This window comes from Nomia melanderi, chromosome 13, assembly GCF_051020985.1.
Source record: "Nomia melanderi isolate GNS246 chromosome 13, iyNomMela1, whole genome shotgun sequence".
NCBI classification, from domain to species: Eukaryota; Metazoa; Arthropoda; class Insecta; order Hymenoptera; family Halictidae; genus Nomia; species Nomia melanderi.
The window spans coordinates 11,148,305-11,168,507 of record NC_135011.1 but is presented as its reverse complement, the minus strand read 5'-3'; the positions used below and the strand labels follow the sequence as shown (position 1 = coordinate 11,168,507).

Sequence of the window (20,203 nt, the reverse complement as noted above, 5' to 3'; positions counted from 1 at the left end):
CGCATATAGTAGGGATTTCATAACATGTAATTTAAACTTTCCATGTTATTTACTTTTTTTAAACTTATTTTACTTATTAAAGTAAATTTATAATTTACTTTTTAATAATATATTTTTTCTTTGTATTCTTAACCTCTTGTCCTACGATTTCTTTCAAACCTGTGCTTGATAAAAGTACTTTATCGTTAATAATTTAATAGCAAAAGGATCGAATTTAATGCTTATTCTGTATCTACGAGTTTACTTTAAAGATTAAAGATTGATAATAGACAAGTAATATTTTGTTTATTTGAAAAATAAATAAGTAACATTTAGATTTGTCGAATTTGGTTAAAAATTTCCACCACGAGTCTGACTCGATATTATAGAAGAAGGGGTTAACATTTATATTCTTTTTAAAATATTCTAGGAGAAAGAAGATTTTATTAGAAACAGTATAATTATTTCTTGATTCCTTCATTACGATGCATTAACTTCACATACATTTGGAATATTCTAGACTCATAAAAAATGCGAACATTATTAACATATAGAGAAAATCAATATAATCTAGAATATTCCAATGCTTTTAACATTAATTCAAAACACGCTCATTATTTGCACACACATTCATCACTCATCAATATATCTGTTCACGTACTCAAATACATCCATTCCCACAATATATAAATGTTTTAAATAGCAGCTAATAAATACAAGTATATAAGTTATGTTAGGAAAATTAAAAAATCGAATACATTTTGCTTATAATAGAAATTACATAACGTTTCAAACAGTAATAAACTTTACTAATTTATTTCTAGTTATATGCAGAAAATGACAAAAGACAGGAGAATTGTAAAATATATTTTCGTTGGTAGTTTTAAAGAAAATTTTATTTTCTTAAGTATTATATGCATGTATAAAACACAAATTTTATTAGATACAATTAAATTTTCTTCTTCTTCTGTTTCACGGATTTACACATGATACAAGATAATCATAAAATATAAAATTATTTTTAATTTTCTCGGTTTATTATATTTAGATTGGGGATTTTGTGTATTTACAGAAATATTAAAGCACAAAGCATATCAACACCAGAATGTCCGAGCATTTAATACGATTCATATGTGATTCTTATAAAAATTGTATCAAAACATTATTTTCAGTTTCTTCAGACATTCATTATAGTATTCAAGTTATACTATTGATTATCAAAATTATTTCGAATATTCAATGCTTTCAACATATCAATAATTGCGAAACAAAAAAAAACGAAACTAGTCATTTTTACTGGTACGCTAGTTCTAGTGTTAAAGAGAAATAAAAAATTAATAAAGTTTTTGTTTCAACTTCCGTTTCGTGAGCCTCTGAGAAAGTAAAATTAATTTCTTTTATTCGATGTAGGAAAGATACTTGTCAGATTACCATCTGTAAAACTTGTATATAATTAATGGAACTGAGTTTTACCCAGAGTAAGATTTTCCGTGGAACTGAGTATTTCAGCTTTCAATTGTCAAATTGCTTTGATTCGTAACTTTCCAACGGATTCATTGAACTTTAGGACTTCCTGATTTCTCTCAATATAGTCACTTGAAAAATAAAGTTCATCAATGGGCGCTCGGTGAAGCGAGCAGTCTGAAAATCAGGATTATCCACCCGTATCGTCCTATTCTCCGTGAAACGTTTGAGTTAGCAGAAAGATCTCGTTCCAATTGAGTGCATTATTGTATAGGGTCTCAAGAATATTTCGATATCACGTATTAGATATGAATTGGTCCTCACTTATCGCGTAATTGACTTTTCAACAATCAAACATTGTTTTTGATTCTCTAGACAAGGAGCACGTAATTAGGATCATATTTAACACTAACTATAACGTAACTAGTCAAATAACTGGCTACAAAATAGAGATAAACAAATTAGATGATATATTATTTTTTTAATGGAAACATAAACAAGAGGAAGGATGAAAATTGAAAAATTAATTAATCGGACAATATAGAAATTGATATAAAATTAAATAAACAGAAGGAAACGCAGAATTTGAAATCCGGTCATTTGACCGGTTCCCAGTACGGTTAGTGTTAATAGATGGAAAGAAATTAAAGTCTCCTTCATACACAAAAATTTGTATTTCACAAAATTTTAATTTATACGTATTTTTTCAATGTGTAATAGGTTTCACAGAATTCCCATATATAGATTTTTAATGTACGAAAGGAATTAGTATAAATAATAGAATTTTCGATTGTTACACGGTTTTTAATAGCAGGGAAAGTATTTGATTTTTTAAAATTGAAAATAAGATTTGTGTATTGTATTTTCTCTTAATGGTTTTTATACATTTTTTGTTTTCACAATGAGGTACAGGATATTGTAAAAAGTTAGTGTGAAGGGTATCTTACTTATTTTAACATTTGTTTTAACTTGTTTAAATATTTAAAATATTTTTCGAAGGTCTATATAATTATTGTCTATGAAAAAGCTTTTAAATAATCTTTATATTTAACATATTACAGTTAATACATAGAAAATATTTAAAGTGACACATTTGACTTTACCTTAAAAATTGAATTTCTCAAGAATTAAGGATAACAGCAATTATGTATCTGATTTTTTTATTTGAGATTTATCATGATAAGAAATAGAGTGTTTGATTGTTACACTTTTTAATATTTTAAATCTGATGCTTCAATTTTTCATGAGAAAGGATCTCTTAAATTTACTTGCAGGTATGGTTTTTATTAACGACAGAAATGGTTCCTTTATAATATATTTCTACATTGTATATGTATTAGCCTTTAAAAGTTAAAAACTCTCTTACATAGAAAAGTAAACAACGTTTGAAAATACACCTCAAACTAGAACAAATTTTCCTAATAAATAGGAATCCAATTGAAATCCAACCTAATAAATCGGAATCCTATTGTAATCCAAGTTATTAGGTAAATCTGCTGTAGTTCGAGAGATATTTTCCACATTATTATATTAAAATTAGAATGAAATTTTTCTTTACATTTAGCCAATATTTTGTGGTTTTATGTACAAAATAACTATTCTTAACAAAATTATCAACTGTTAATTATATCTTGTTATATAAATATAAAAGTACTCGAACGAAAAGTACTTCAATCATTTTTGCCAGCCGCAGTTCAAAAGACTTAAGTGACTTGAATCATTGAAGCAACACGTACCCCTATTCAAACTTCAGCAAAGAACTATTCAAGAACCCCGCGGTGGTCTGAATGGGCTCTAAATAAAACCTTGATACAGGTGTCACTCTAGAGGGTGCCAAGGAGGGTGGTATCTGGTTCATCACTCCCCGTTGGTCAACACTGGAGAAAGCTAATGTGTGGGCCGATGCTGCCTCTCAAGTGTTTTATTCTCTCGGCATTGGATGCGGGTCACTAATCACGCTCTCTAGTTACAATAATTTCAGTCACAATTGTCACAGGTGAGTTTATGAATTATATTCCAGATTTCATTAATTACTGTTGGTATTTTTAACACTAGAACAACCGAAAATTTAACATGATTAATGGGATTTAACAGGATTAATATGTAATCCTTATAGAAATTCTAACAATAGATCTTTTTCGGTTTCTCCATGTATTGAATATAGTATTGAAGTGAAACTATTTATTTTTTAAGTCATCTTGGATATTTAACGTTTTTGAGATATCAATAGTTGCAAAATAAGAGGATTGAAACTCGTCATTTTGACGGGTGCGGTTGATTTAGTGTTAATCCTTTTTAGTTACTATTTCCTAGTCATCCAGAATTAACATAATCTTTCAAAGCTTCCATCTAGAAAACAGCTCGTAATATGGAATATCAAAATATTTCGAAACATAAATAGCTTGAATTGTTAATTTCCATGAGAAATAGGTCGAAAAATTTTATTTTTTTCATCATTTATCATTGAACATATTTGTTTTTCATTATTCAAAAGAAATTTGCTGCAAATTAATTTTCTTCTTAGAATAGTTATTATTTTACTATCGGTTCCTAATATGGAACATATTACATATTGTGTGCATATTATCTGTTAATATTACACGTTATTTTTATATTTTTATTTTATGGTGGCAATTACGAAAGTGATAGTAATGGAAAAATATGTCCAGTGCATTGTGTTCACGAAAAATGCAGTGGTCCTGATATGTTATTCATACATTCAACATATAAAAGAAAAGAAGAAAAAAATTAACATAATATAAGTTCAAAAAAGTGGAAAATTCGTTTACTTCTCCTTTTTAACCATCTATATGCCGAATTTTTGTTTGTGACTATAAAAAAATGTATATAGTATAAAATTAATAAATATCAACCTGTAAGTGCAAATTAACGATGTATTTAATAGTTTTAAGAATTGTATTAAAATGAATATACCTTATAATTTTGAAACTACAATGATGTTGAACTTTCACGCCTAAGCGTATAAAAGTTTAAGTTAATTAATTATTTAATTTTATCCGCCACTTTGCTACGCAAAGTGAAATAAATGGACAAGATGCCAATACATTGGCATGTGATTTCAAAGTTACACGGACCTGTAGAGGATTAATTCCATAAACATTAATTTCTCGTGATAAAAATGAGTTTCATTGAAGAAATCCATATCTCGCATATTGGCAAGCTTTTCAAACCACATGTTCCATATTAGGTACCGTTACCCTACATGGTCGGGATTTAATCGTTGAACAAGAATGTCCCAATAAAATCCTTGATCGCGACTGATCGTGATACGCTCGTATACTCGATCGTTAGTGTGAATCGTGCTTTAGTTTTGGCGCGGTTTGACGGCAGCGACCGATTTTAAGGTAATGATACTCTGGCCCCGCAACGTTCACGTTCTCGAAATATTGCTCGAAGTAGTAATTAGCATTATTATCCGAGGCTGAAGTCTCTCTCGCGAGCGATACAATTCGGTGCACGTTGCATCGCATATAAATTATATCAGTGCGGGGCGTAAGTCGAATGAACAAACGCGCGGAGCATAATTTGTAGCGCTCGCGCTCTTGCAGGCTGACTAACTTTTACTAGTGGCTATTAATTGTTCTTCCTCGTCACCTAACTGTGTCGCCCGTTCCTCTTATCGCGGAACGCGTTTTATATTTCCGAGAAGTTCCGCGCAGTCGAGAACTCGCGGCTGTTAACTACAGCGTGTCCTTAGATGGTTCACTGTTGACGAGTGTCACGAGAGCCACGCTCTGATACGGACTTTTATAGCGACCGTCCGTTTGCGAAATATTTATATGCGGCTCAGCCAACGACTTTTTCGGGCGAACGTCTACGCGGTTACACGCGGACAGACAGCGCACTCGTTCTTTGCGGCGATTATGCGTGAGACGCCCGAAAACTTCTTGCGCCAGTTGAGACAATTCTTTTTAATTAGCCGCTTAACACCGTCCAACGCGAAATTAAACGAACGTTTTAGAAAACTTTTCTCGCCGGGATACACCGTTGTGTGTTGTTTCCTTATGGAAGTTACGAGTTTCTACTGATAGCTGTTATGTAAATAAGCAACCGGATTTCCTCTTTTTACTTCACTTCTGCTGCTCGCATTTGTAGTGAAATCTATTCGTTGGAAACTCGTTGGATCGAAAGTGTAATTAGAGGAATTGTCTTTCGGGGAATGAAATGAATATCTATATAGTTTTGTACTTTTTATGCATGTTTTCATATGTGTCTTTAATGTTATGACAGGGAATTCGATAGGAAAAATTATTTGTTGCTAATTGTGGCAACCATGGAGTTCTTCAGTGATAAAAGTTTCAGATTTTTAGAGATTTAAGTAATAAATCGATCTAGCAGGAAGGTCAGAAGTAGAAACACTTTTTAAAGTAAAACTGTTGAATTGAGAAATAAATAGTCGATAAGAAATAATGTAATATTCAATATTTCTTAATATTAGATACATAGTCTATAAAAATTTTGGTAAACTATAAAGATTTTTGTCACATTAGAATAACTATACTTTTATCCATAACGACAAATATATCTGTAGTGGAATGTGTGTTTGAAAGGTGTAGGCAAATGCAGTTAATATTTTTTAAGATAATTATAAAACAAGATTGAAGAAAAAACAATATAATTGTAATCTTCATGTCAGTTTAAAGAAGATATAGTTGGTTTTTGTAAGAAACTACGTAAACTACAAATAGTTTATTATAAAAACTACATTATTGAAAACATATTTAGTCGTTAATACCACAGAAAATTGATGTGGCTACAGACAGTAAATTAAAAGTTATAGGTTATGTTTAAAAAACCGCATTTAAAGATTTACGAGAGATTTTAAAATAAAATAATGAGATATTTATATAGATATTTATATAGATATTTATAGAGATATTTACTTAAACTATTTTGTTATTTAGAACCTATAAAAAGTACCTTCTTCTATAAAAAGAATGTCGAAATGGTTTTTCTCTGTAGACAATTATTGTGACTTAATGGTATCGCCATACAGTCAACACTCGAAATAGTAAAGACTCTCGTAGTTCCTATAATTAGCAAATTCTTCTAAATTGATTTTTCATTAACAATATCAATTCTTCATTGATTACTGATACTGCAAAATACGTAGTGATATCGATTTTTTTTTTCACAATTTGAATATTTCGGAGAAAAGATCAATATAATTGAGTTTAAGATAAAAACCATCCAAACTCACTAGTTACCGATCTAACCTGTGGACTATAGCTAATGAACACTTATCCTTTCGAATTGCACAGTAGATTCAGTTAAATAGAGCACTTATTCACATAAAGAATATCATGTAAACAAAAATTACACTCCTATGCAACTGACCCATGTCAGTTCAGAGTAATTATAATTCTGTAGGGGAATTGATTCTATTATGGCTTAAAATAAAATAAAAAATCCTTTGTAGAAGGCTTAACAAAGTGCTCATACCATTTCTTTGTAATGGAAGTAGTTTATTGTTTCATTTAATCTTGATTACTGAATTATTTAAATATTTCATACTATAATGGTTCACTTTATTGTAATAAGTAAAATTTCGATTACTCGGTTCAATTGCGAGGGAAATTGAGAGCCAGCGGATAATGGAGATCTGAGAAGAAATCAATTAACCCACCGTTTCTCATGTGGGATGTGGTAAACCCCAGTAGATTCATTTCATCGATCTACCAATAGACGGTGTTTTCTTTCCCTTTCTGCATTTGTATGCTCTCCAATCGGAGCTTTCAAATCATACCATAGTATAATATTTTATATCAGTTTCAGTCTGTATTATAGTTATACGTACCAGCTTCTAAAAATTGCTTCATTGAATGTTTGTATTGTTCTTTGTATTCAGAATAGAAATAATTGAAACAATTACATAAAACAATTTATAACATTCTTTTCTCGTAAATTTTGTTATTTAGTACATATTTTTCTTTAATATATTGGAATAATCATTTACGTTAACTATTATTTCTCCATTCTAGTTTGATTAAAAATTTGGCATGTAAAATGATAATATGCAAGTTAACTTGCTTCACAAATAGAGTATTATGGTCCACAATTTTACGATTTTATTATTTAAAAAATACTATTACAAAGTATTACAAAAAAAAAACACTACACAAAATATTTTTTAAATGCTACTAATAATTTAAAAAATACTACTGAAACCACTGTTTTATATATTTTATATATTTCTTACAACTGCAAATGAAGTCTGTTTTTAAAGTAGGATTTGAGGTCTTTAACATTTTGTGAGCACATAAATTGTTCTTAACTCCTAACTACACGTTAGTCACCGCATATCTTTTTCGCAAAGAACATGTAATTATATTCTTAAATTTAAACACCTGTAAAACATGCAAGTAGCTTTACATAATAAAACAACAATTATCTTATGTTTTATGTAACTTATACAAATCATACGAGCGAAAATATATGTTGCACTATTTAATATTTTATTGAAGCGTGGTAACGTTTAAATCAGATAAGTTTATGACACGGTATACCATAAAATCCACAAGATATTGTAAATATTCGTCGAGAATATTTTTCTTATCATCTATACAAGTGGATCAAGTTATGTTTTCTAAAACTCTTTATTTAAAGGTTTCCAATGAATTCTCTTTTCATTGCGTAACAGAATTTTAATTTCGCATTTTTTAATACATTTTATTGTACTCTGTTTTATGTTAGTTATATATTATTTCTATTATTATTAGTAATAGTTAAAATCACAGTTTGGTATTTTTCTGTGTCTCATTATCAATCCCAGAAAACAAATGTGAATTGAAAAAGGTCATCTAAAATAACTTTTGGAAAAAAGTTCAGCACCTCTATGAAGCTAAAGGTTCATTTGTAAAGAAGTTAATTAATTCTTGAAAAGTGAAGATTTTTAACGAGTTCAAGCATTAATGTCTAGCACCATTAAGACTAACACTCATTAAATATTTTAAATACTTTTTTCAAAGTATTTTTTCAGAACAAGAAATTAGTTATGTAAGTTATCCAGAAATTGGTAACTAAATAAAATTATAGAAATGTTGAGTGAAACTAGACCCAGTTAATAGTGTGCAAGGATTAAAAAGCTACTGCATTAATCATTCTACGTACAAATACCCGAAAAAAATAACATTCCTCATCTTACACTGTCATTTCAGAGATGCAATCTTCGTGACTCTTACGAATCTGCTTACTTCGATATTCGCCGGTTTCGTGATATTCTCTATCATGGGATTCCTTGCTCACGAGATGCAGATGCCGATCGACAAGGTACTTCAAAGTGGCGCAGGACTGGCTTTCGTCGCATACCCTGAAGCTGTGGTTCGGATGCCGTTACCCAATCTCTGGGCTGTTCTGTTCTTCTTTATGCTATTCATTCTTGGAATCGGTAGCCAAGTAAGTTCATCAAACGATAATAATAATCAACTCCCAACCCCATGCCATGTAATAACAAGCAGGACTCGTGGTAAAGATTTTTCGCGCAATTTAATAGGAATCAATGTTATTTATTGCATATTGATCGAAAGAAAAGATTGTTTTGCTATTATCAATGTTTTAATATTAAATTTGATAGCATTGCGCAGTGTAATGTGTATTATAAAGCATTTAATAAACCAAATATAAAATTCACGGATCAAATTAACAGAATAACATACGACATACAAAATACAGAACATACAAAACGTCATTATATTAATTGACATTCGTCCAAAAAAATTTAAGGTACACTTGCCAGGAGAAGAAAAATTCTTTGCATTCTTGTAAATTACTGATAGTAAAATAAATATAACCAACACTACCGCGGAGGAAATTGTGTGGCAAGGGGTTGAAGAGCCAATGTATGAGACATAGCACTTTTACTTAATAGGTCGAATGCTGAGTGTATTACTGTGAAAATGATTTTATTACTCCCATTATTATTATTATTATATTCTCATTTAATACATTAATTGCTGCACTGATTCCTTGTAGTGTTGAGAGGTTTGATGTTTAGCAGGATGGTACAGGGACAAAGTCTTTCGCTGTGTGTTTTGGTTATAGTTTTGAAGAAACTATAATTATAAAATAGAAATATACTTAGCCTTCGATAACCAAGACAAATGGAAAAATTACATTAATTTTGTTTTGTTTTGTGAATTACATATGCAGTCTTGTTAGATTAACGAATTTTTATTTAAAAATATGTATATAATTTTTTATTTTACAAAAACGTAAATAATAGTGTTTCATATGGATTTGCCAAATTTATTACATATGTATTTCTTTTCAATGTGAACTGTGTCGAATTGCACGATTTCATTTTACACGGCATTTTCGGGGAATCAATCTACCATGTAAATAGGGTGTTAGGTTTGTAAACTATATCATAAGGAAGATGAGAATTGATCAGTTAGATTTATAATCTTCAACCCAGTTATCAAGTGATCTCTCTACAATAGTTACTTTATTTTCGTTTGTTATTTATATGTTCTATGCAAAGTGCAAACCTTTTGCACTCGGGGCGCACTTTTCAGTCGTCATTTGATTTGATTCAACAAATTATAGAATTAAAAATTCAATATTAAACTTTATATAATGTATCAATACATAGAACATTAAAATAAAATACTTCTGTCCCTTAATTTATGCAAGATATTTCTTTATGATAGTTGCAAAAATATCATTGTTTTTCAATGAAAAATAATAAATATTTGTTGAGAAAAATATTCTCGAGTGCAAAAGATTGAAATACTTATGGATCGTTAAGGATTAAAGCCAGAATTCGATGAAACGTAATCTTCAATCCTACATTCAAATATAAGTTAACTAAGTTACAAAGCAGCTTTCATAATCGTCTATTGTTCTTGATCTGCTATTCAAAATGAGGTGATCACAGTGAACAGTAATTAATTATTGTAGATGATAATTTTCAATTAAATCAATTGTTGCATTTCAATAATTGGTCTTTATATGTAATCAGATTACATATTGGCTCAGCTGTGGTTAAAATTAATAACTAGACAGCGGATTTTATGCATTTATGACGATTATGAGCATACAGGATGTAAACTAAGGAAATGTTTGTAATAATTTCAGATTATTGTTACTTTTTTTCTAGCTCCTCAAAATTTTCAAGGGAAGAAATCAGTTTCTATTTAACCAGTTTACTGCATTTGGCGAGTACACTCGCCATCTTAAAGTTTGAAATGATACTAATTCTTTAAATGATAAATTCTTCATTTTTTTCCCATAAACATTCTTATGAAAAATAAGAATAGTAATTCTTTTTTGTTTTGCTTTGGTTTTTCATTCAAATATAGCCTAAAATTTTTTAAACTAAATTATACAGTTACCAGGTGAATTCTTGGTCTCTTAACCCTTTGTACCCGAAAGGTGACTTAATTCGATACAGCAAAGTTAAAAAAGTTCGGTATCCAGTACTAAATTTTGTATACTGCAACAATACACTAAACATTAAAATAAAACAGTTCTGTTTTCCAATGTATATACGATTCCTCTTTAAATCAATAAAAACCATCATCAATATTTCAACACAAAGCGACAAACACATACAACAAAAGAATCCTCTCACACAAAGGGTTAAATTTCACCAAGAAACATTGATTGCCCGCAAAAGTCCGCTGTCTCCAACGATCAATTAAAAACGTTCAACCGCGAGAATCATTCTCAGACGCTTGAACGGGCTCACAGAATACAAGAACGAGCCAAACAAAAAATAGCAAAAAATAAACGTTTCTGAAGTTGGAGAAAGAGGGTGAGCAAGTCGGTTCACGGTGGCCGAGCATAGAGAAAGGGCAAAGGTAAGAAACGGAATGGAAAGAAAAAGATCGTCCTTCGAAAGGAGTGAGAGAGGTGACGTCGAAAATAAAAGGCAGCGTATTTCCGCGTTGTATAAACTTCAGAGTGCAGCCTTGTTCTTTGTACGCGTGTTATTCTGCGCGAGGAGGTGAAGAGCGAAAGAGAAAGCAGGAAAGGGAGAGTATGAAAAAATTGTTCGTCCTGCCGAACCGGCTGAGAAGGCGCCATTCAAGTGGCCCGGAGAACCGGAACGCCGGTTCCCTGTATTCGTCAAAAGAGCTGCGGGCGAAAATGTGCTTGCAAGTAGCCAGACGATCGTTCCGTGTTACTTTTGCATCGCCTCCCGTCTCCTCGCCTCGAGGCTCGTATATCATGGAAAGAGTTATGGTTTGCCGTCCCACTGAAATCCACACCTTTCTTCCTGTCCTCGTCTTTTCTACTCCGTTTCTCCTTCTTTTCTCCTTCGAGCAAGAGAGTGCAGGAATCCAAACGACCAAGCTAGAATAGGGCAGCCAGGATAGAGCGGGACAGCTGGACCGCCTGGGAAAAGGGAGCGAAAGAGCCTTTGTTTTTTTACATGCTCCTCTGTCCTCCCTGCAGCCAGCACGTTGAAGGGTAATTAAGACGGACTGCGTCGAAAAAAAAGGAAGTGGTAGGGTGAGCGAGTCTAGGCTATGGGAGGAGTTGGAGTAGGGAAGGGGCCGGGGGAAAAAAAAATTGTAAAAAGTAGAAAGGGTAACGAGAAACCCCGGCAGGCGAAGCATCGAATCTCGCAGTAACACGGTCGGTCGTTACTTTTTACGATACACAGTTCGCAGGCGTGCAGGCGATAAACACCACCATATTGGACCTGCGACCAGATTTACGAAAACACGAGAGCTACGTGGTGCTCGGGATATGCGTCACTTGCTGGCTCCTCGCTCTGCCGATGGTGTTCGGCGGCGGTATTTACCTGTTCACGCTGATGGACTGGAACACCGCTTCTTGGGCGATACTATTGATCGGCATCGCGGAGGTCGGGACGGTGGCGTGGTGTTACGGCTGCAACAAATTCCTGCGTAACATTGCCGAAATGCAAATGCGGTTCGGCCGTTTGCTCCGCGGCTATTGGTGGCTCAGCTGGGTCGTGCTCGCGCCTATCACCTGTCTGGTAAGTGCATCGCAATCGCATCTACCTTGTCCGTGGGTCTTAACGCGGCACGCGGACCTGTTTGTTGTTCCTTGTGCGCCGCGCTGAGATCCTTGGGATACGGTCAAGAAACTATGTCCAAGTTATTCGGTAATAATTAACTCCCGGAATATCGGTCGGCCAGTTTTACAAATATTGGATACCATTGGGAAAGCGTTCCCGCGACCTCCGCGTGGAAGCTGTTAACGTAATTTGCCAAGAACATTGGGATACTCCTTGTCGAAATAATGGAGAATCCGCATTCTGGGAACTTCGGTTGCTAACACTGTTCTAATGTATACACCTTTGGTGGACGGGAATGTTGTTAATGAGGAGGATGAGGTTTCTGTGAAAGGTGATCGTTTGTTTGAAACTTGAATATTAACCGTTTATCCTATGATTTATTTCTTAGCTATGATCGATGCAACTACTTTATCGTTAATAATTCATTAGGAAAAGACACAATTTTTATGCTTATTCTATGTCCACGTCTACTTCGAAGGTTAATGATTAATAATAGGAAAGTAATATTTAATTTGTATTTAAAAAATATAAATGACATTTAGATTTCTCAAATTCAGTTAAAAATTTTCATCGCGAGCCTGATATGATATTGTAGGTGAAGGGGTTAAAAGCTAATGATATATGTGTGTAGGTGCAAGTAGTGTTTGTAGGTTTTGATGATATTTCTAGGGAGACTATTTTGTATTAGTGTATTCGGACAATGTGTAATTAACTCAGAAACATGGTTGATTGAGTATTTTGGGAACTAGTGATAGAAAAAGTGTGTAAATTGTAGCATTGGGTTGTTTTTATTTTGTACAACTCTTTGAGTTGAAGTTATTTTAAATAATTGTGTTGCTTTGCTGTGGAAAGAGTTTGGAGATATCATGAATACCAAATCATTATCAACGTCAAACGGTAGCAATACTAAGCAGTACGAAATAGTACTAAAGGCTACCAAGTATCGAGTAGTATCAAATAATATCAAAGACTACCCATACTAAGCAATATTGACCAAAACTAAGTAATAACAAAGATTACTATTACTAAGTAATACCAAATAATAATAAACAAATACCAAAGTCTACCAATATTAAGCAATATTAACACATACTAATAAGCAACACCAATGATCGACGTAACTAAGTAATATCAAACAATATTAAATAAATACCAAAGCCTACCAATACTAAATAATACTTAACAATAGCAAAGATTACCAATACCAAGCAATACCAAAGACTATAATTACTAAATAATACCAAAAGGTATTATCCTCTTTATTAGAAGTAATTGAAAAATTTGAAAGCGTAACAATCTTGCACGCGGTCACGTGTAATTGATTCGATGAATAAAACTTTGAATAATAATTATCTGAACGATTACCTTAATGGCACGAGAACATTAAAAGCATGCCTGAAGTAAAATGAACGTTTAATTAACTTTGCGTTAAGTTCCTTCTAATATGATTGAATTTTAAACTACTCCTTCTTCAATAGAAACTTTAAAAACGGAAAGTAACTGTTTGCAATTAATAGAAGAAATATACGAATTATTATTGTACGTATTGCGTTATAATTATAAATCATTGAACAGATTGTTATTTGAGCTATATAAATCTTAAGTTATAATATTCGTAAAATTTTTAAAATTTCTTTCGATTTTATCCAATCACAATTATGCAAAGTAAGAATTAGGAATTATTCAAGATTATCAGCATATAAAAGGCTATGCACGTTTGTACAGTTTAAGAAAAAAATTGAAATTCCAAAATTTTCTATTTGATTTTAAAAGACCTCTTTACATAGTATTTTTATATTCTGAGAAATTTTGAAAGTATAATTAGCTACTTTTCTGTAATGTGATGAAAAAGATATTACTTTGAAGAAATATGGTTCACTCCTTTAAGTGAAAATTTAACCGTTAGTTTCTCTTTTGTTTTGTAATATACACGCCAAAAAAATAAAATTGTTAAAAAGTAAGCACGTTTGAATTAGGCAAAACCTGAAATTTACATTCACTGTAAATACCGCAAACTGTCACATTTTTGTGGGTACGGAAGTACTGTACATGTATATTATACACATTCTGTAGCGATTTTAAGAGTTGAAAATTAATTCCAACAGTAGCTTATAGTGTAAAATGATTATATACACATAATGAAACTATTATTTACCGTAGAAAAAATTATAAACAGTATACACACACATATTAATATTATTTTAAGAAACTACATAAGTTTTTTTTAAAATCAACTTTTTCTAAAAACAAATTTTTATATGGAAAATAATTTATCACGATTTGTTTTCAAGAATGCCTTAATTCCATCATAAATTACATAATACAATAACTACTTTCGTTTTTTACTGTTGTACATTTTCAATATTTTGTACATTATCCTCATTAACTCATTACCATTAACAAACTTTCACAAATCTTGAATTTTCTTATTGTTAATACTAAGCAATACATCATAACAAATACTGTTTCCAAAATAAATAATATCCCCATTGCCCAAATTTCTCAACTTACTATTAATTTTAAAAGCTTCAAATCTCAACCACTCAAAAAACAGACCTTAATTCACAAATAAAAATTTATACCATATATCAAAACTTCAGAAGCCTCACATCCCAGTTTCTCCAAATATAAACACCATTCCATAAACAAAATTCACTGAACACATTCTTTAAACTATACAGTTTTTCATATCCTTCCCAGTACGAGTCTCAAATTCACCACATACAGAGCACCAATGTAATATCCGATTTCTCGCGTGATCCGGTGATCCGTTCATTGAAAGTATCCGAGCTTCATTGAAAGTTAATCCGTCAAATTGGACGATCACAATTATGCGTGTAATCAAGCGTCCCGGTTGATTAAACAAACCCATCCCCGTGTTGACGAGCACTCACTTGCCAGCCGATTTCGTCGGAAGTCCTTTTTATGGTGGCCGACTTAGAGTTAAGACGACAATCCTTCCTCCTTTCCGGAGTGTTTTCAGTGACGGTATTACCGCGGTTTCGCTTCCCGGTCCACAGGTATTTAACGGTGACGGTCGTATTCCATTATCGATTTTCCGTTTGTTTTAGACTCTTTATCCGGCTTCCCGGTCGCTTTTTTCCCCCGCCGCCCCTACCACCCCTTTCCTGCATCTCGTTTAGTAAATGACCTCGCACTCGGCGCAGCCCTTCTGGCATACACGCGCGCGCGTGTGTGTGTGTGTGTGTGTGTGTGCGTGTGTACGTGCCGGTGCTATTGAAAAAATCGTACCCCAAATAATTATGTTCCATTGCGCGCACTTCACTCTTAACAAACGCAAATTTGCGGGAATCTGGATCACCGAGCAGGGGGCAGGCACGTTGAGCCGTGGCGAAGAGCCGAGTAATGATCCTTACTCACGGTGCCTTTGCTATTTTCATCATTACGAGTCGAGGCTCGCTGGCAAAGATTTTCGATCCGTCGTTATCCGGACCCTGTAGTAACACATTCATCGATGCACCCTCTCTCATTCGATCCCAGTTGCTGGGAATCTGATGAGCCAGACCTGGGGTCAGCTTGATCGATCGACGATTTTATTAAGTGCGACATTCCTTTGAAAACTTCTGACTCGACGATTGAAGTACTTTTCGTTGTCTTTTTCTTGAAGTATATAGGTGTACTCGATTCGGAGTGGATGTTCGCTCGATGTTCTTTTTCAGGGGATGAAAAAACTGTGGATTTTCGTGACGCGTCGTGGGCGGGAAGTGTTTGTTGAGGAAGTCCTTATTGCGGATTTGTTGGAAAATAATTATGTATGATGGATTTATTTAAATCAAGTTGGTTCGACGTTAAATTGTATGTGATAAAACAATTTTATCGGTAATAAATTAGGAGAAACAGAAAGAATCTTATATTTATTCTATGTCTACGTTTATTACAAATGTTAAAGTTTGATAATGGACAAGTAAAGGCAAGAGGTTAAGCGTCATGAAAATTTTGACCGTTTTTCCGTAGAGTTATTCGTTTGTAGCAAAGAAAAGCATCGACATCGGTTATCTTGCATGTTACGATTGTTTTCAGTAATTCAGAAACGTCGGTCATTAGTAATTGACATGGCGCTTAACGTGTTAACCCTTTGCGGACGAGAACTTTTTAAATGTTTAAAAACCATTTCTATCAAAAATTGAATTGTGTATCGAAATCTTAAGTGCCAGAAACGAAGTCACGTATCGATCTCTTATTATTTGAACAATTAAATTGTTCATTTGCAGCTATCGATTATAGATGTGACAGTTCGAAGTTGTTATTAAGGGGACATTCGACCGTTAAGAGTTAAGTTTGAAATATATGGAAATATTGTTTGATCATTGTTTGTAGGAGCAGAGGAGATAGCGTCAGTGAGAATTAAATATTCGAAAAATGAAATGGATTTTGAAGTTCAAGGAGAAGAATGAAATGTTTAATTTCTGATATTTTAAGAAATTCAGATATTAATCGTCTGACTTTTTTCAAAATTGAAGGTGACGGTGTATTTTTACATACAATTAGGTAAGAGAAACTATTCCTCGTTATCATAGATTAATATTATTCATAATTTTATTAAAGTTCGCAGGAACTCTCATAATACCAAGCACATCAAAAGCAAAAAGTTTACAGAAACTCTCATAATACCAAGCACATCAGAATCAAAAAGTTTCTAGAAACTCTCATAATGCCAAGCACATCAAAATCAAAATTCAGGTTCGGAATTATGTACTTTACACATTAAATATGAAATTAGTAGCTACTAAAATCTCACAAAATCGAAACATTCGATTTTATTGCACACTCTTTTAATCCTATTGCGTCTTATAAATCGTAACAAGACTGATTTATTCAATTCGACACATTAAACATTTGTTTTAATATTCGATACTGAATTACGTCAGACATAAATGATTAACCTAACAGTTAAAATGTTAATATCCTTCACCATGAACATTAGGCTAAATATGCAGGTCTGCAAAATGTTATAAACGAATAGGTTTTCATATATAGTTTCATATATATGTAGTTTCAACGAAATGATGGCATCGTTGAACACATTCATGTGCATTTTCGTCCGGTGTTACTCTGCCCCATCATTTCTGCTCGCACTTAACAGTTGTCATGGTGTCGTATCATCTGCATACGGTCGATATCACTGTTTTCTGTGAGTTTATGTTACATTAATATAATGCCCTCTCTCTACTTGTATATTGTGGCATTGCTGTACCCATAAATAATGCGGTGTTTTATATTTATTTTATTTCTAAACATAAAGATAAACAAAACTGTTTTTAATCTAAAGCATATTCTCCTTCATTATCTACAAATTGTCTATCTATACATTATAATTACTTTAAAAAAGTTGTATTTATCTTTGTTTTAAAAATAAAAGAAGTATAAAACACCGCATTATTTATGGGATGACCCAATACTTAAAATTTGTCAAAGTGTTGTATCATCTGCATACGGTCGATATCACTATTTTCTGTCAGTTTATGTTATATTATTGTGTGAAATAAATAAGGTTCCATCATCGATGTCGATTACAACACAATGCCCTTTGTCATTAACGCTGCAATCGATAAAGTATTACATGAATTTTCACGAAAAGGAAATCGAAAATTTCAAATGAAATTCTGCTGCAAAAGGCTTTGTTCACAAGAACATTGAATTGAATATTTGTTGAATGCAGGATTTATTTGATAGAATTTTAGTAAGGTATTTATTCGTTACATCTGTCGCAGATAAATGAAAAAAAAATGGTTTATTTGGAAAATAAGGTTACATAAATTTTACTGATTAAATTTAGTAATAATAATATATATATATATAATATTATAGTATATATTTCTACTGTTGAAAGTTTTAGACTTGAAAGTGGAAAGAAAATAAAAGAGAAACAAAAATAGCGTTAAATCCCAATTGAAATATATATCATTTTATATAGGTGACTCGACTAATTTTATTACTTTAAATTACTTGTGAACTACGTACGAAAAATGCTTAAAAATTTAGTCATTTAATTTACTGTTTGAAAAAGTATTAAATACCGAAGCACGTATTTAAATTTAGAAAATAGCAATTTCGCAGGTACTTTTTAAATGATTGTTAATATATGCGATGCTCGCAACGTATCAATTACAATAAACAGATTAAAATGGTCTTTATATTCATACTTTAATAATAAATAAAAGAATAAAAAGGTAATAATTACTCTCATAGTATGTAACTTTGGTTTGGAATAGCTTTTTATATAACGGAAAGTTTAAAAGTAATTTTAGGTAGCAGTATTGATTACCTTGTATGTATGCAATACGATACGTGAAAGATATTAATAATTTATACAAACACGAAATTAATCGTCTTTATGCTTATTCCAAAAATATTGTATCGTCAACTTATTCTTCAATAAGGCTACTGTTCCACAAGTTGCGTCGCTATTTTAGTGACACTCGGTATATTCTTGTTTTATTTCCTGTGGGTTGCAGATGGCATACAGAACGCATAATGCTTGGCTGCACGTTTTTTCATATCTTGGCTCACGTTAAACCAGGAACAGTATGCAAAAATAAACACTTTTTGCTTGTTCTTCCTGTATTATATTTCTTTTGGTGACGACACTTTATTTTCGAAACATGAAATTACACCACTATCAAAGTTAGTGATAATGAACAAAAAACAAATAATGTTTTTGTATGCAGGGAGTTTTAAAATTAAACAATTAATTAACCACTGTAATATATCAGTGAATAACAGAAAATGTATTTCATCACTGTACATGTAGACAATTTTTATTGTTACATTAGATTGACAGATGTGAATTTACTTATTTATTTTTTCACGTCAAAGGTAACACGTACTTTTACTATGCATCTGATGATATTTATCATTGATACATTAACTCTTTCATTCTACAAATTTTATGCTTACCTCATTTTATTAATTCATTTCTTTTAAAATGATTTTATAATATTACATTATTGTTTTTAAAAAAGTACATGGGTAAACATTCGGTCTCGATTTAGAAACCTTGCAGAAATAAATGGTACTCCTTTCATTTTTACCTTTGATCATAATTATGTTTTTACATTAAAAAACACCATGGATGTGTTTTATAGTTTTATTTAATATTTTAAAAGGCGTTCTTAAATTAATATTAATAATATTGTTGTCTTCGTTATAAATATTCACAGTATTATATAATAAATTAGAATCGTAGATAAAAAGACACAAATGAAATTATTATGAATAAATTAACCTAACTTCAAATTATTTTTATAATCATGTGTAACACTTAGATGAAGCTTGAACGTAATACTTCTGTATTTTTTTTCTGTCGTCACAATTGTAAAAGCGAAACTACATCGACGTGCGTATCCTTAGTACTCATGCGTGCTCGGAATGACACTCGCTTGAGGGGATGATCGCTTTAATGAGGCACAACTGCTCCTCGTATTCTTTTCACCTTTTTTTATGATTTTTTAGAGGATGCGTCACGCGTAACTTTATTGCCTGAAATATTTTTACCTTTTCAAATGAAAAAAAACGTTTCCTTTAATATTTTTATAACATTCCATTAGATATATTATATGAAAATATTTCTGAGATTTTTGTGAATTCAGTAAGTTGCAACACAATTTTCTGTCTTGAAAATAACACATAAATATTTGTAATTTATTTTGAATTATTATTATTGATTGCCACTTTATTTTGAACATTATGATTATGTATAGAATTATGATTATTCCAGTAATTTATTCT

At 31.8% G+C, this 20,203-nt stretch overlaps 1 protein-coding gene across 4 annotated transcripts in view; it reads left to right on the top strand.

Annotated features, from left to right (window-relative positions):
* The window catches only part of LOC116425636 (sodium- and chloride-dependent glycine transporter 2), a 64,363-nt gene that overhangs the window by 30,344 nt on the left and 13,816 nt on the right, over positions 1-20,203 (top strand). For 3 of the 4 annotated variants that reach the window (XM_031973615.2, XM_031973616.2, XM_031973617.2), the window contains 3 exons: positions 3,259-3,439; positions 8,622-8,859; positions 12,074-12,412. In XM_031973615.2, the coding sequence (XP_031829475.2) occupies positions 3,259-3,439; positions 8,622-8,859; positions 12,074-12,412 (758 nt within the window). The remainder of the gene's footprint in view (positions 1-3,258; positions 3,440-8,621; positions 8,860-12,073; positions 12,413-20,203) is intronic. The other variant, XM_076373121.1, reaches the window with a different exon arrangement.